A 17,641-nucleotide genomic window follows, 5' to 3' on the forward strand; every position below is an offset into this window, starting at 1 on the left:
CTTTATCAACTTGCTAGAAAAGTCAATCACCAAAGGTTGGTAATTTCTTGGAGTTTTCTAATTATTATAAACATTCTATAATAAGTGGAATTCCAACTATTTGACACAGATTGCTAATTTGAGGTTTGGGGATAGAGGTAAAAATAAGTGAATCACTCCAACAATAAGTCAATTTGGACTTTATTTTCAGCCTCTCTTTTAAGTAGCTCTAGTTTTACCAAAATACAAACCTATTCCACATTTTATCTGTTAGAACATTGTCATATTTAAAAAAAGAAAACCAAGGAGACTTTAAATCCTTTTCATGTTATATTTTATAGCATAGCAGGAAATGAATTATGTGAGGTCACCTTGACAGTAAAAATAAACCTTGAAAATATAAAAATATAATAAAATATATATATATATAAAATATATAAAAGTTGAAAATATTTCTTGTAAGACTAGGGACAGGAGAAGGATGACCACTTACAGTGCTCCTATTCAATATAGTACTGAGAGTCCTAACTAGAGCAATATGTCAATAAATAAAAGTATTCAAATTATAAAGGAAAAAGTAAAGTTGTTGCTATTTTCTGCTGATATGATCTAATATAGATAAAAATTAAAGGATTAACCAAAAAATGTAATTCATTAACAATGCCAGTAGAGTGGTAAGATACAATATTAACATAAAAATTAATTGATTTTGGGGTGCCTGGGTGGTTCAGTTGATTAAGTGGCTGCCTTTGTCTTGGGTCATGATCCCAGGGTCCTGAGGTCAAGCCCCACATCAGGCTCCTTGCTCACCAGGGAGCCTGCTTCTTCCTCTCCCTTTCCTGCACCCTCTGCTTGTGCTCTCTATCTCCCTGACCCTTGTCAAATAAATAAAATCTTTAAAAAAATTGATTTCATTTTCACTAATGATGAAGCATCTCAAAAAGAATTAAATCTATCCCAGGGGTACCTGGATGGCTCAGTGGGTTCAGCTTCTGCCTTTGGCTCAGGTCATAATCTCAGGGTCCTGGGATCAAGTCCCACAATGGGCTCTCTGCTCAGCAGGGAGCCTGCTTCCCCCTCTCTCTGCCTTCCTCTCTGCCTACTTGTAATCTCTCTCTCTCTCTCTCTCTGTCAAATAAATAAATAAAATCTTAAAAAAGAATTAAATGTATACCATTCATGATAGCCTCAAAAACAACAAAGAACAGAGGAATAAATTTAATGAAGGAAGTGAGTTACATGTACCATGAAAACTACAGTACTATAAAAGAATTAAAGAAGACACAAGCAAATGGAAAAACATACCATGTTCATATATCAGAATAATTATTGTTAAAATGGCCATACTACACAAAACCATATAAATATTCAACAAAATCTCCATCAAAATAACCAATGATTTTCTTCACAAAAATAGAAGAAACAATTCTAAAATTTTTGTGGTTCACAAAAGATCCTGAATAATCAAAGAAATCCTGAGAAAAAAGTACAAAACCAGAATATCATACTTCCTGATTTGAAAGTATGGTACAAAGACATAGTAATAAAAACGGTATGGTCCTGACACAAAAATAGACACATTGACCAATAGAACAGATGAGACAGCTCAGAATTAAATCCCAGGATGAACAGTTAACTAATATATGGGTGGGGGCGGATCATGAAAGCATGAATATCCAATGAGAAGGGAGAGTCTCTTTAATAAGTGGTGCTGGGGAAACTGGAAAAACACATGCAGAACCATGATTCACACCACTCATAAAAATTAACACAAAGTGGATCAAAGAGTTAAACATAGGACCTAGTAAGCATAAAACTCCTAGAAGAAAATTCAAGGAAGTTGCTCCTGAATTCCTGGACATCATGCCAAAAGTATAAACAAGAAAATTTCCCCAAAAATGTGGGGGGGACTACCTCAAACTTGAAAGCTTCAGCACACAACAGAAAAAAAAAAAAAAAAGCCAAATGGTCAACCTACACAATGGGAAAATTTTTTGCAAAGCATTAATTAAGGGTTAATATACAAAACATATAAGGAATTCAGTCAACTGAAAAACAACAAAAACAAATTTTACCATTATTGGTTTTATTTTTATTATATTTTGTTTATTAGCATTAAAGTCTTTATCTTCCAATACTATTTATACTATTCTGTTTTTTTACCCTACTACTGTTTATTTAGATAACTATGGAAATATCATATTTCAAAGTTTAAGACCTCTGGAATTAAATTTTTTACTCATTTAAGTTAATTTGTGTATTGGTGTCACATGATGTTACATTAAGCTCAGGTATACAACACAGTGATCTGACAACTATATATGTTGCTCACAAGTGTAGTTACTGTATGTTACTATAATATACTATTACAATACTGTTGACTATATCCTGTATCCTTAACCTTTTATGTCTGTGGCTTGTTCATTCCATAACTGGAAGCCTGTACCTCCCTCTCCTTTTCACCCATTCTTTATTATCCCTCCATCCTTTTCCCTCTGGCAATCATCAGTTTTTTCTATGTATTCACAGGTCTGATTCTGCTTTTTCTTCATCTTTTTACTTTTTTTTTTAATCTAACAAACATATTTAAAAATGGATAAGACTAAATAGCAGCATGACCCACAATAGCCAAACTGTGGAAGGAACCACCTGTCCTTCAATAGATGCATAAAGATTTGGTTCATATATACAATGGAATGTTAGCCAACAGAAAGGATGAATAATACCTACCTTTTGCATCAACATGGGTGGAACTGGAGGGGATTATTGATACTTCCCCAAGACACACAGAAAAAGAATGAGGCACAAACAGGTCAGCTGCAAGAGAAAGGGAGCAGAGTGGGCAGTTGAGAAGACTGGCACCCCAAACAACTCCTCATTCCCATATTCATTAGATACGAGATAACAGTCAATGAAGGAGTCAAAGGAAATTATGGATAAGCAAGGTATCCCTGATCAAGCAGTATAGGATTTGTGGTTGAGTAAACACATTAAAAAGGGATCATCTAATTAACTAGAGGTGATCTCTTGAGAAGGGGAGATAACAGAAAAAAAGCAGCAGGCAGTGTTCCACCCTGAGCCAGCCAGGCATTTCCAGTTGCTTGGCTTCAAGGACGTTTATCATCCTCTCCTCTAGTGGCCTGTTGCTAGTACAAGCTTAAGCATGTTTGGTCAGTACATTGTTCTGAGGGGCGGTTATATTTACCCTCTGTTTATGCAGAAGCAGGAAAGTTGATTTTGCAACTTCTTGATCCATCAGTCATCAGAAGGATTTTCACACACATCTAGGACTAAGCATAAAATTATTATAGCAATAAAAATAATTATCATTCCACCATAACGTCAAGACTAGTTTGCTTGATCCAAGTAAAAGGGTTTAGATCAGACAGAATATCATCAATCTTTTGTGCAAAACTCACTCCTGGAACTAATTGTAAAGACAAGTGAGTAATGCCTTGAATAATATCTTGAAGCTGTTTAATATCTAAAGTTAAGTTGGTAATATGACAGCGAATCGTGTTCCACAGTATTTCCAAACTCTTAGGTGATTTAAATCATCTGTGACCTTCCATAAATTCTTTTGTGTTTTATGATAATCAACAAAAGGGAATGGTGCCAAAAGTCCTCACACATGCCAGACCAGAGGCTCATCTTCCCAAGTTAAGGTTTGTGGTAAAAACGAGGTGATCAAAAACTTATCATTTTAAATTTTGATGAGAAGAGTGTGGAGGCTGAGAAAAATTAAGGCCATGCCACCTCAGGTTTAGTCTTAGCATAAGTACAGCCATCTTAGCTCCAGCAGCCATCTCAGACCCCTGTGCCCAAGGGCTGAACTTTCCCCTACTTTACTTTAGTTCTAAGAACCCCCACCCTGCTTTAGTAACAGGAAGCCCCACCCTGCTTTGGTTCCAGAAACCCCCACCCTGCTTTAGTAACAGGAATCCCCACCCTGCTTTAGTAACAGGAACCCATAAATATCCCTGCCTTAACTAAGCTTGGGGTCCAAGTCCCTACTCTGCTGTGTCGGGTATACTTGGGCCCCAGCTTAAACTTGTTAAATAAACCCTCATGTGATTGCATCAGTGTTGGCTCCTTGGTGGTCTCTCGGATGTGAAAACTCAGGTATAACAGGAGCAGGGTCTCCCAGTGCAATTGGTGACTGTCATCCTCTTAGGGGACCAGTCCCATGCAATCCAATAGGCATCATTAATAATGACATGGGGTTAAGAAGCTCGACAGTCCTCCCACAAGGGACAAATTCCCTCATCAGACCATATCTATGTCAGTTTGCATTTGGGAATAGGGGGTGCTGCTGTGCTATAGCTAAGATCCTGGTATTCATTGGCTTGGGATCTTTTAGTGGAGAATTATGTAACTAGACTTTAGTCAGACTATTGTTAGTAGGAAGGGCCACCAACCATCTTTGATCATGAGGGATAAGATAACTGGAATGATTACTGATACATATTGGTTTATTTTGATATCCCAAGATAAGATTAATGTTTGCACCCTCCTCTTGGGGCCAAAATGGCAATCTAGGATCCAAAATTCCAGATATTCATTTTGAGGCATTCAAATAAATGGGTATTATATTTTCTCCCCATTCTACTGGACATGGCAGGGGAGGATTAGGTATATAATCCCAATAAAGTTGCTATTTGTGCATAAAATCCAGGAATACTTATGGCTACCATGATGAAGGCCAGCATAGCAGATTAGATATTAGAAAAAGTAGAAGTTTCAATAAGCTGTAAAACATACACTGTATATATATATATATAGTCAGATAAAAAAAATGCAAAAGAAACACCTTGAAATAATGTAATGACTGACATTAATTCTGATTTCTGTGCTAAGAATTAAAGCACTGGCCTTTAAATTTGCCTGTAGTTAAAGCAGCCATCCCTTGGGCTAACAAATAAGTTTTTTAAGTCTCTGCTCCCTCATCATTCTCCGCTGAACAATTTTGACCCTAAAATCTTTGTGATTTTTGAAGGTGGAAGGTCTCATCTTTTTTAACTTCTTCCTGAATAGGGGTATAGAGTTGTCCCTACCTACTCAGGTCAACATTGGTCAGTTGGGGAGTGTATAGGGGAGTTACAAAATATGGAGGCAGCTGAGAGTAAAGAAGTGTCTCTGTGTGTGGTAAGGATAATTTTGCCTAGTGGTTTCCTTCCTTATATTTGGGACAGAGATGTGGTAACTTATTTCTTGCATTTCACGGAGGGAGTTTTCCTTTTTGCCTACATTGAGCTTTAATATACCCTGTCTGCCCACAGTTGAAGCATTGTCCTTTAAATTTTCCTGTGGTCAGAGCAACCATTGCTTGAGATAACAAATCAGCTTTAAAGGTCTCTGTCCCCACTCCTTGGTATAGTTTAATATAATCTGTCAATGTTCCCTTGCCTTAAAGGGTGCTACCAATTTATTACAAACTGTGTTGGTATTTTCATATGCCTACAGCTGAAGAATAATATCAGCAGCCTCAAGATTATTTACATGTATTTTAATAGCTTCTTGTAATCTTGCAATAAAATCAGTATAGGATTCTTTTGGACCCTGCACCACCTTTTGAAAAGAACGATTCTCTCCTTGAGATTCTATTCTGCTCCAGGCTCTCAAACAACAACACCAGAGCTGCTCAATAGCTTGATCATTCATTTGTAACTGATCTTGCACCCGGGCCCATGGCCCAATGCCCATGAGCTGCCCCATGGGGATAGGAACATTATTAGATTTAATGGGCAGTGGCTGTTTCTGCCTGATCTTGCTACCATGTTTTAAACTGTCAAAACTCATTCAAGGATAGAACTGTTTTTGCTAATAATGACCAATCAATCGGAATTTGTCATTTGCCTTCTGTGATACCTTGAATGATTCCCATTGTAAATGGGGAATTAACTCCATAATTTTGCACTGCCTGTTTTAACACCTTCAGTAATTTGAAGGGGAATGACTCATGTATGGTCTCATAGATACCATTAGGGTTGTTGGGATCATGTCCTGTAGTGACATGTTCTCTGATAATAACCAGGAAATAAAATGTAAGGCAACTAGGTCTCCTGTTCAATTTGCTTCCATGAGGCCCTTTTGAATGGCTGATAGCATGGATTTTTCATCCTTTTCACTAACTGGCGTCTTCTCGTAGGATGGCAGAACTGATGGTGACAGTGGTACTTGCTGTGGCAATTTAGCAATTGTTCCCTCCTTTTGTTCTGTTATGAGCAGGGGGATTCCTCCTTTATATATTCCTTTAGGATGACTTTAGTAATTTCTTTTCCTCCTGGGATGGCATGTTTAGGTTCCTCTTTAGTTTCTCCTTAACATTCATTATCACTATCCGAATCAGATGACTGTAAAGGCTCCAAAACATAGTGAATGAGAGTCCAAGTAGACCATATACTAATCAGAATTCATTTTTTTTTTAGCATGCAAAAGTTGTAACTCATGACCTACTTTCTCATGTCTGTAGGTCTAAAGTCCCTAATGTAGGGAACCAGGAGAAATGTTCTTTAATTACTTTTAAAACTCCAAAAGTTGGTCCTTGCTGACTTTTGCTCCTCCCACCTTTAGGAGCCATCTTAATAAGCATACATAGGAGTATTTGTTTGTGCTCTTTATATTACCATACCCTGCTATATGCACCCACAACTCACCAACAGGAAAAAGAAATGGCCATGCAGATGAACATGTTGGGGCTTCTCCAGTTTTGTTTCAGGTCCCTGTTCTGGCACCACTTGCAGCTTCCTGATATTGCACAGGAGAAGAATGTGGACCAAACAAGTCAGCTGCAAAAGAAAGGGAGCCAGGGTTGGCAGTTGAGAATACTGCCACCCTGAACAACTCCTCAGTCTCTTATTTATTAGATACAAGATAAAAATCAACAAAAGAGTCAGAGGAGATTATAGATAAGCAATATATGCCTGATCAAGCAGTATAGGATTTGTGGTTGAGTAAACACATTTAAAGGGATCATCTAATTAACTATGGTGATCTCTGGAGAAGGGGAGGTAACAGGAAAAAGAAGCAGGCAGGGTTCCACCTTGAGTGGGCCCAGCATTCCCAGCTGCTGGGCTTCAAGGACATATATCATCCTGTCCCCCAGAGGCCTGTTGCTAGTACAAGTTTAAGCATATTTGGTCAGTACATTGTTCTGAGGGATGGTTACAGATTATGCTGAGTGAAATAAGAACAGCACAGAAATAAAATCATCATATGGTTTCACTCATATGTGGAACATAAGAAATAGCACAGAGGACCATGGGGGAAGGGGCAGAAAACTGGGAATAAGAGAGGGAGACAAACCATGGAACACTGTGCACTCTGGGAAACAAACAGGGTTTCAGAGGGGAGTGGGGTGGAAGGATGGTGTGGCCAGGTGATGGTCAATAAGGAGGGCACCTATTGTGATGAGCACTGGGAGTTACAGGCAACTAATGAATGGTTGAACACTATGTCAAAAACTAATGATGTACTATATGTGGGCTAACTGAATATAATAAAAAAGTGAAGTAGGAAATAATGATGACATAGGGACAGAACACAAAAGGAATTTTGAGGATGCCTGGGTGGCTCAGTTGGTTACACATCTGACTCATTTTTGGCTCAGGTCCTGATCTCAGGGTCCTGAGATGAAGCCCTACAACAGCTCCACACTTAGCACAAAATTTGCTTTGTCCCTCTCCCTTCTCCCTCTAAACTTCTCCCTGCTCAGGTGCTCTCTCTCTCTCTCTCTTTGTCTCTCTAAAATAAAATAAATCATTTTAATGGAAAAAACTTAATAGAAATTTTTCTAAGGTAGATAGCAAAATGGTCATCAAATACAGAAAAAGAGTCAACATTACTAATCATGAGGGAAATGCAAATCAAAACCACAATGTGATACCACTCAACACCTGTCAGAATGGCTATCAAGGAGACAAGAAACAACAGGTGGTGGTGAAGAGGGTAAAAAGAAACTTTATATATACATTTTTTTGGGGAAATACAAAGTGCTCCAACCACTATGAAAAACAATATGGAAGTTCCTCCAAAAAAAATAACAATAAATCTACCATGAAATCCAGATATTCCCTCCTGGGTATATGCCCAAAGAAAATGAAAACAAAGTTTCAAAGAGATATACACTCCCATGTTTATCACAGACATATTCACCATTACCAGGCTATGGGACAATCCAAATGCTCCTCAGTGGATGAATGAATTAAAAAATTATGTAGTCGGGGCACCTGGGTGGCTCAGTGGGTTAAGCCTTGGCCTTCGGCTCAAGTCATGGTCTCAGGGTCCTGGGATCAAGCCCTGCATTGGGTTCTCTGCTTGGCAGGGAGCCTGCTTCCCCGCCCCCCCCCCTCCGCCTGCTTCTCTGCCTACTTGTGATATTTGTCTGTCAAATAAATAAATAAAATCTTTAAAAAAATCAGCTAAGAAATTGTTTAAAAAATTATGTAGTGATGAGAAAGGAGCATAGTCTTCCATTTCCAGTAACATGGATGTACCTTGAACATATTATACGAAATGAGAGATCAGTCAGAGAAATACAAGTAATGTATAATGTCATTTGTATGTGGAATCTAAGCAACAAATCTATATATAAAAAAAAAAGTAAAATGGTAGTGCCAGTGGATGTGTGTGCAAATGTGTGGGGGGTGGAGGTCATTAGATTAGTGGTGTTTAACTGTACAAATTTGTAATAAGTATTAAATAACAGAGATCTAATTAAGTAATGAATACAGACAATAACACTGTACTATAATTATGTAATATGATAAATATTACTACTTCATGAATCACAATATAGTATATAAATGTACCAGTGTAGCATGCTTATATCTTACACAATATTGTATCTCAAATTTATTTTTTAAATTTAATTTTATTTTTTCAGTGTTCCAAGATTCATTGTTTATGCACCACACCCAGTGGTCCATGCAATACATGCCCTCCTTAATACCCACCACCAGGCTCACCCATCCCCCCACCCCATCCCTTCCAAAACACTCAGTTTGTTTCTCAGAGTCCATAGTCTCTCATGGTTCATCCCCCCGTCTGATTTACCCCAACTCACTTCTCCTCTCCATCTCCCAATGTCCTCCATGTTATTCCTTAGGCTTCACAAGTAAGTGAAACCATATGATAATTGACTCTTTCTGCTTGCCTTATTTCACTCAGCATAATCTCCTCCAGTCCCATCCATGTTGATACAAAAGTTGGGTATTCATTCTTTCTGATGGAAGCATAATACTCCACCATATATGTGGACCCTGTCTTCTTTATCCATTCACCTGTTGAAGGGCATCTTGGCTCTTTCCACATTTGGTGATTGTGGGCATTGCTGCTATGACATTTGATATATCTACAAATTGAATATTATTCAGCAATAAAAAATCAGCTATTTCCTTTCACCACTCATTTCTAATATTGTACTGGAAGTTTTTGATAATTCAGTAAATCCAGCAAAAGAAATGAAATGTATAATTGCTGGGAAGGAAGAAGCAAAACTGTTTCTGTTCACAGATTACATCATCATCTATGTGGTAAATCTAAATGAAACAAAAAAATTGAATTTAAAAAGTCATTACAGCAAGATTACCGGATACAAAATCAATACACAAGACCAATTGCTTTCCTATATAGTAACAATAAAAAAGTGGAATGTGGAATTAAGAATAATACCATTTTGATGTGGGTCAAGATGGTGGAGAAGCAGCAGGCTGAGACTACTTCAGGTAGCTAACGTGATCAGGAAATTAAATAATTGGAAAGATTTAATACAGATTGTATTGAGAAAGTTTAGCTTAAATGGAAGTGATACTGTTCAAGTACCCACATGGAAATGAAAAGCACTCTGACCTTTCAGAAGATTATAGTTTAAGTTGTTGTAAGGAAAAAATGTTTGTTATAAAGAAAGAAAAAAAAAGCCAGGTAAACTAGTCATAAATTTGTTGAGTATTTGTATACCAATATAAGTATTGTTAAGCAATTCACTAGTTCATGGAGAACATTTCAAAAACTGCCCCAGAGAGTGACTTGATTATAGATGTGTTTTAAGATGAATATGGTTTGAAAGAAAAAAAAAAAAAAAGACTAGAAAGTCAGGAGAATGGGCATTGAAAACTTAGAACTGAGTAAAATAATAGGTTTGGAAAGGGGATATATATCTTAGAGATACTGGTAATTTAGTATGGCTTTACCAAGTAATTAATTAAACATAGAAAATGAAGAAATCAAAAGTGGCCTCAAGGGTTAAGCTTGAATGTTTGTGGTAATGAAATGGTAATGGAAGAAATGATCAAATGTAAGAGATGGAGGCTAATATCAGTTTTGGCACAATAAATTGAAAGTGTTTTCAGGATAGCTGATGAAAGCATCTAAGAAGTTGTTGGAAACACAGAAATGAGCTCAGAAGATGTCAGATTGATGTGTTATTCTAAAAGCTTGAATTCCTTAAGATCAGAATAAATTTTATTCATGAAATTATGCTAAGTTCTGTCCTTAGTAGGGTATTGTGCATGATTTATTCCTTTGATGTAGCTGTTTTGAAATTCTTAACAACTTTGAACAAAGGGGACTCCAAATTTTCATTTGTCATGCAAAATATGTAGTTCTGCAATGGATATAAAAGATTGACAAAGGAGATAAATGACACAGAACATAGAATGATCTCTACAAGGCACTTGGGGAAATGGTTTCTTTGACAAATCAAAAACTAAAGTGAGACCAAAAAATATGGAGACTCATTGTCTTAGGAAATTTCAAATAATGAGTTTTAAATTCTTAGGTGAGTACTACAATTTTGTCGATATAAAACAAAACTTGCATAATGGAGTGAAATAATGACATGTAATATTTACCAAATAAGAAATTTACTACTTTAAAACTTCAAGATTTTTAACTATATTACAAGTTTATTATTAAAAGGCAAAATAAAGAATACAGATTAACATCTAGATGGGAGAGATGTGTAGGGTAATGTATGTGGGAAAGAACATGGGCGGTCCATGCTTTCTCCAAGTGTGCCACTCTCCCCAAATTCCCATGTGCTCTCCAGCCTTAATGTTTCTCAAGATGGTCTAAATGCTGTTTGGGTCAAGATGTTGCAGAAAGAATGGATAGATAAAAATAAAACAAGTCTAAAATAAAAGGCTCATAACAAGGCATAAAATTTAACAGATGCCCTGTACTTTCCTCTTACCACACATCAGCTGTCACCAATGAAGCTGAGATATGGCAAACATAAATGAGACATCTACTACAGATTTCATCCTCTTGGGCCTCTTCCCTGGTTCCAATATGCCAGCCTCCTGGTCTATCTCATCCTTCTGGTCTACCTCATTACCCTTACAGGGAACTCCATCCTCATATTTCTGATCTGGGTGGACTTCCACCTTCATACTCCCATGTACTTCTTGCTCAGCCAACTTTCCATCATTGATTTGTTCTACATTTCCAGCTCGGTTCCTAAGATGGTCATCACCCATTCTTTAGGGAAGCACAGCATCTCTCGCATTGGCTGTGGAGTCCAAATGTTGTTCTGTCTGACTCTAGGTGGTGCTGAGTGTCTCCTCCTAACCTTTATGTCCTATGACCAATTTGTGGCTGTTTGTAACCCCCTTCGCTACACAATCATCATAAATCCTAAAGTCTGCTTGCTAATGGCAGTGGCATCATGGACTGGGGCTTCTCTAAATTCACTCATTCAAACCATCTACACCATGCATTTTCCTGTCTGTGGTCTTAAGAAAATAAATCACTTCTTCTGTGAGATACCAGCCATCCTGAAGCTATCCTGTGAGGACACTTCAGATTATGAGATGGTGATGTTTATGGTAAGTATCATATTTATACTCACCCGCTTTAGCTTAATAATGACCTCTTATATTCAAATTTTCCTCACTGTTCTCAAAATAAACTCTCCTGAGGGAAGGAAAAAATCCCTGTCCACATGCTCTTCTCACCTTATTGTAGTGAGTCTCTACCTTCGACCAGCAATAGTGGTGTACATGACACCTGGCTCTTCCCACACCCCAGGGCTGGATCAAGGTCTCTCCATGATCTATACTATCCTCACCCCATGCTGAACCCTTTAATTTATAGCCTTAGAAACAAGGAGGTTGTGGGGGATATAAAGAAGACCCTGGGAAAGTACCTAATATCAAAATAGTTTAAGAAATACCACTGTCATACTTCATATCTAAAACAAGTTCCAGGATGAAAATCAAAGTCCCTGGTTTGAAGCTTTCTTCAGCTATGGAGAATGTCTAATTAGAGACATAGATTATTTTTAAAAGTGGTCATTTGGTATCTTTATTTGATTTGTTTCACATAGCATAATACCTTCTAGATCCTTCTACATTGTTGCAAATAGCAAAACCTCATTATTTCCTATGGCTGAGTAATACAGCAACACACACACACACACAACACATTATCAATCATCAAGGGACACTGGGCTTGCATCCATATATTGATTGTTATAGAAAATGCAGCAATAAATATAATGGTGTATTTTTTCAAATTATTTCTGTGAGTAAATCCAATAAGTGGAATTACTGAATCATATGATATTACTAATTTTAATTTAGGAGGACCCTCCATTCTATTTTCCACAGTGATTTCACTTATTTGAATTTCACCAATAGTGTGCAAGTGTTTCCTTTTCTCCATATTCTTGCCAACATTTGTTATTTCTTGTCTTTTTCTAAGTAGTCATTCTGACTGGTGTGTGGTAGTATTACATTGTAGTTTTTATTTGCATTTCCATTATAAATAGAGAAGTTGAGCATTTTTCATATCTTTGAGTCTCATCTGTATGTATTCTTTGGACAAATGTCTGTTTAGGGTCTTTACCCATTTTTGAATTGGATATTTTGTTTTATGATGTCAAATTGTCTATGTTCTTTATTTATCTTAGATAATAACCTTTTATCAGATATATCATTTACTAATATCTTCTCCCATTCATTATTCTTTTTTTTTTTTTTTTTTTTTTTTGCTGATGGTTTCTGTTGCTGTGCAAAACTATTTTTGTTGTAGTTATTATTGTTATTTTGGAGATGTCCCAACAGTTTTTTTATTCTCTTGCTTGAGAAGACATATCCATAAATATGTTGTTAAGGCCAATGTCCAAGTGATTACTGCCTGTTTTGTCTTGGGAATTATATGGTTCTAGGTCTCACATTTAGGTCTTTAACTCATTTTGAGTTTATTTTTGTGTATGATGTAAGAAAGTGATCTAGTTTCACCATTTTTCATTTGGGTATCTAGTTTCTCAAACTCTATTTTTTTTTAATTTCTTATGCCTGTCTACAAAACTTCCATGGAATATGTTAGAGTAGGAGAAACCCACCTCTTCCCATGGATACAACTAGACAACATTAACAGCAGTTTAAATAATCCAGAAAATGGCTTAAGGATTGGCAGAGCAAACTCTCCACAAATAAATATAAGGAAGAGGCCACATTGAAGAAGGTAGAAAGAACACGTATACACTCAGAATCTAAACAGATCCATAAGACTGCCTGCAAGAGGGAAGGACATAGTGGACACGGAAAGGGGAGAGAAACAGAATGTAACACCAGGAAGCCCAGAGAGGAAAGATTAATTCCCCATATCAATTGGTTTTGAAAATCAGAGACACTGAATTTCATGAGCTCCTATAATCATAAGAACATAATTAGAATTTCAAAAATTAGTGGGCTTTGCTCAAGGAAAGCTGGGAGTGCATAAGAAACTGATTCCATGCCCCTAAAGAGAGATCAACAAACAGCCCTGTAGAGACACAAAATAGAAGCTGTATTAAAAAAAAGAAAAAAAACCTGGAGTATGCAGGAGGGAGATTTGTTTACTAATCTCAGAGTGTCCTGGAGGAGCAGGGGTCATTGGGAAATGTCTCTGTGAACAGAGGATCTGGGGATTCAATTTTCATCTCTCCCAGCCAAAACACATGGTTACCTGGAAGCAGCATGGCGCATACATTCCCTACTAAACTTAACACAACAGCCTCACTCACATTGTCCTGTGGACACACCTTTTACAGCCAGGCCTCAACTCCAAATCTCTCAGAGAAGCCCCAGGCAAACTTTGTTAACACCATTGACCGACTCCCCACCTAGCCTTCTGCAGATCCACTCCTACTTCTTTTTTTTTTTTTTAATTTCTTTTCAGCATAACAGAATTCATTGTTTATGCACCACACCCAGTGCTCCATGCCATACCTGCCCTCCATAATATCCACCACCTGGCTCTGACAACCTCCCAACCCCTTCCCCTTCAAAATCCTCAGATTGTTTTTCAGAGTCCATAGTCGCTCAAGGTTCATCTCCACTTCCAATTCCCCTCATCTCCCTTCTCCTCTCCATCTCCCTATGTCCTCCTTGTTATTTGTTATGCTCCACAAATAAGTGAAACCATATGATAATTGACTCTCTCTGCTTGACTTATTTCACACAGCATAATCTCTTCCAGTCCCGTCCATGTTGCTACGAAAGGTGGGTATTCATCCTTTCTTATGGAGGCATAGTACTCCATAGCGTATATGGACCACATCTTCCTTATCTATCCGTCCGTTGAAGGGCATCTTGGTTCTTTCCACAGTTTGGCGACCGTGGCCATTGCTGCTATAAACATTGGAGTACAGATGGCCCTTCTTTTCACTACATTGTATCTTTGGGGTAAATACCCAGTAGTGCAATTGCAGGGTCATAGGGAAGCTCTATTTTTAATTTCTTAAGGAATCTCCATACTGTTCTCCAAATTGGCTGCAACAACTTGCATTCCCACCGACAGTGGGAGAGGGTTCCCCATTCTCCGTATACTCTCCAACACACGTTGTTTCCTGCCTTGCTAATTTTGGCCATTCTAACTCGTGTAAGGTGGTATCTCAATGTGGTTTTAATTTGAATCTCCCTGATGGCTAGTGATAATGAACATTTTTTTCATGTGTCTGATAGCCATTTGTATGCCTTCATTGGAGAAGTGTCTGTTCATGTCTTCTGCCTATTTTTTGACATGATTATCTGTTTTCTGTGTGTTAAATTTGAGGAGTTCTTTATAGATCCTGGATATCAACCTTTTGTCTGTACTGTCATTTGCAAGTATCTTCTCCCATTCCATGGGTTGCCTCTTTGTTTTGTTGACTGTTTCCTTTGCTGAGCAGAAACTTTTGATCTTGAGGAAGTCCCAAAAGTTCATTTTCACTTTTGTTTCCTTTGTCTTTGGAGACATATATTGAAAGAAGTTGCTGTGGCTGATATCAAAGAGGTTACTGCCTATATTCTCCTTTAGGATTCCAATGGATTCCTATCTCATGTTGAGGTCTTTTATCCATTTCGAGTTTATCTTTGTGTATGGTGTAAGAGAATGGTTGAGTTTCTCTCTACTACATATAGCTGTCCAGTTTTTCCAGCACCATTTATTGAAGAGACTGTCTTTTTTCCACTGTATATTTTTTCCTGTTTTGTTGAAGATGATTTGACCATAGAGTTGAGGGTCCATATCTGGGCTCTCTACTCTGTTCCACTGGTCTATGTGACTGTTTTTAGGCCAGTATCATGCTGTCTTGGTGATCACAGCTTTATAGTAAAGCTTGAAATCAGGTAAGGTGATGCCCCCAGTTTTATTTTTCTTTTTCAACATTTCCTTAGGAATTCAGGGTCTCTTCTGATTCCATACAAATTTTAGGATTGTTTGCTCCAGCTCTCTGAAAAATGATGGTGGAATTTTGATCAGAATGGCATTGAAAGTATAGATTGCTCTAGGCAGTATAGACATTTTCACAATGTTTATTCTACCGATCCAAGAGCATGGATTGGTGGGTCTCCCATCTTTTTTGTGTTTTCTTCAATTTCTTTCTTGAGTGTTCTGTAGTTTCTTGAGCACAGATCCTTTACCTCTTTGGTTAGGTTTATTCCCAGGTATCTTATGGTTCTTGGTGCTATAGTAAATGGAATGGATTCTCTAATTTCCCTTTCTGTATTTTCATTGTTAGTGTATAAGAAAGCCACTGATTTCTGTACATTGACTTTGTATCCTGCCACGTTACTGAATTGCTGTATGTGGTCTAGTTGTTTGGGGTTAGACTCTTTTGGGTTTTCCATAAAAAGAATCATGTCATCTGCAAAGAGAGAGAGTTTGACTTCTTCATTACCAATTTGGATACGTTTTATTTCTCTTTGTTTTCTGATTGCTATTGCTAGGACTTCTAATACTATGTTGAACTAGAGTGGTGAGAGTGGGCATCCTTGTCTTGTTCCCGATCTGAATGGGAAGGAGGCGAGCTTTTTCCCATTGAGGATGATATTTGCTGTGGGTTTTTCATAGATAGATTTTATCAAGTTGAGGGGTGTTCCCTCTATCCCTATACTTTGAAGCGTTTTAATCAGGAATGGATGCTGGATTTTGTCAAATGCTTTTTCTGCATCAATTGAGAGGACCATGTGGTTCTTCTCTCTTCTCTTATTGATTTGTTCTATCACATTGATTAATTTGCAAATGTTGAACCATCCTTGTCACCCAGGAATGAATCCCACCTGGTCATGGTGGATAATCTTTTTAATGTGCTGTTGGATCCTGTTTGCTAGGATCTTGTTGAGAATCTTAGCATCCATATTCATCAGTGATATTAGTCTGAAATTCTCCTTTTTGGTGGGTTCTTTTTCTGGTTTGGGGATCACGGTAATGCTGGCTTTGTAAAAAGAGTCTGGAAGATTTCCTTCTGCTTCAATTTTTTGAAACAGATTTCAGGAGATTGGGTGTTATTTCTTCTTTAAAAGTTTCGTAGAATTCTCCAGGGAATCCATCAGGTCCCGGGCTCTTGTTTTTTTGCGAGGTTTTTGATCACTGCTTCAATCTCGTTACTAGATATCAGTCTATTCAGGTTGTCAATTTCTTCCTGGTTCAATTGTGGGAGTTTATAGTTTTCCAGGAATGCATCCATTTCATCTAGGTTGCTTAGCTTATTGGCATATAACTGTTGACAATAACTTCTGATGATTGTTTCTACTTCCTTAGTTGTGATCTCTCCCTTTTCATTCATAATTTTATTAATTTGAGCCTTCTCTCTTTTCTTTTGGATTAGTTTGGTCAATGGTTTCTCGATCTTATTGATTCTTTCAAAAAACCAGCTTCTGGTTTCATTGATACGTTCCACTGTATCTCTAATTTCTATCTCGTTGATCTCTGCTTTAATCTTGATTATGTCCCTTCTTATGTGTGGAGTTGATTTGATTTGTTGTTGATTCTCCAGTTCTTTAAGGTGTAGAGACAGATGGTGTATTCTGGGTTTTTCCTTTTTTTTTTTTTTTTTTTTTTTTTTTTTTTTTTGTGGGAGCCTTGGATGGCTATGTATTTTGCCCTTAGGTCTGCCTTTGCTGTATCCCATAGGTTTGGGGCCAAAGTGTCTTCATTCTCATTGGTTTCCATGAATTGTTAAGTTCTTTTTTTTAAGATTTTATTTATTTATTTGACAGAGAGAGATCACAAGTAGGCGGAGAGGTTGGCAGAGAGAGAGGTGGAAGCAGGCTCCCTGCTGAGCAGAGACCCTTATGTGGGGCTTGATCCCAGGACCATGGGATCATGACCTGAGCCAAAGGCCGAGGCTTAAAGCCACTGAGCCACCCAGGTAGCCCAAATTGTTTAAGATCTTCTTTGATCTCCTGATTGATCC

At 37.6% G+C, this 17,641-nt stretch overlaps 1 protein-coding gene across 1 annotated transcript; it reads left to right on the top strand.

The window, feature by feature from the left end:
- Positions 1-11,202: 11,202 nt before the first annotated feature.
- On the top strand, positions 11,203-12,139 carry LOC111139374 (olfactory receptor 2T27-like). Its single transcript, XM_022491627.1, is given in 3 exon segments — positions 11,203-11,260; positions 11,263-12,042; positions 12,045-12,139. Coding segments are annotated over 3 exon segments (933 nt in total).
- The last annotated feature ends 5,502 nt before the right edge of the window (positions 12,140-17,641 follow it).

The sequence above is a fragment of the Enhydra lutris genome, unplaced genomic scaffold, assembly GCF_002288905.1.
Source record: "Enhydra lutris kenyoni isolate GAN:26980312 unplaced genomic scaffold, ASM228890v2 scaffoldscaffold103, whole genome shotgun sequence".
NCBI classification, from domain to species: Eukaryota; Metazoa; Chordata; class Mammalia; order Carnivora; family Mustelidae; genus Enhydra; species Enhydra lutris.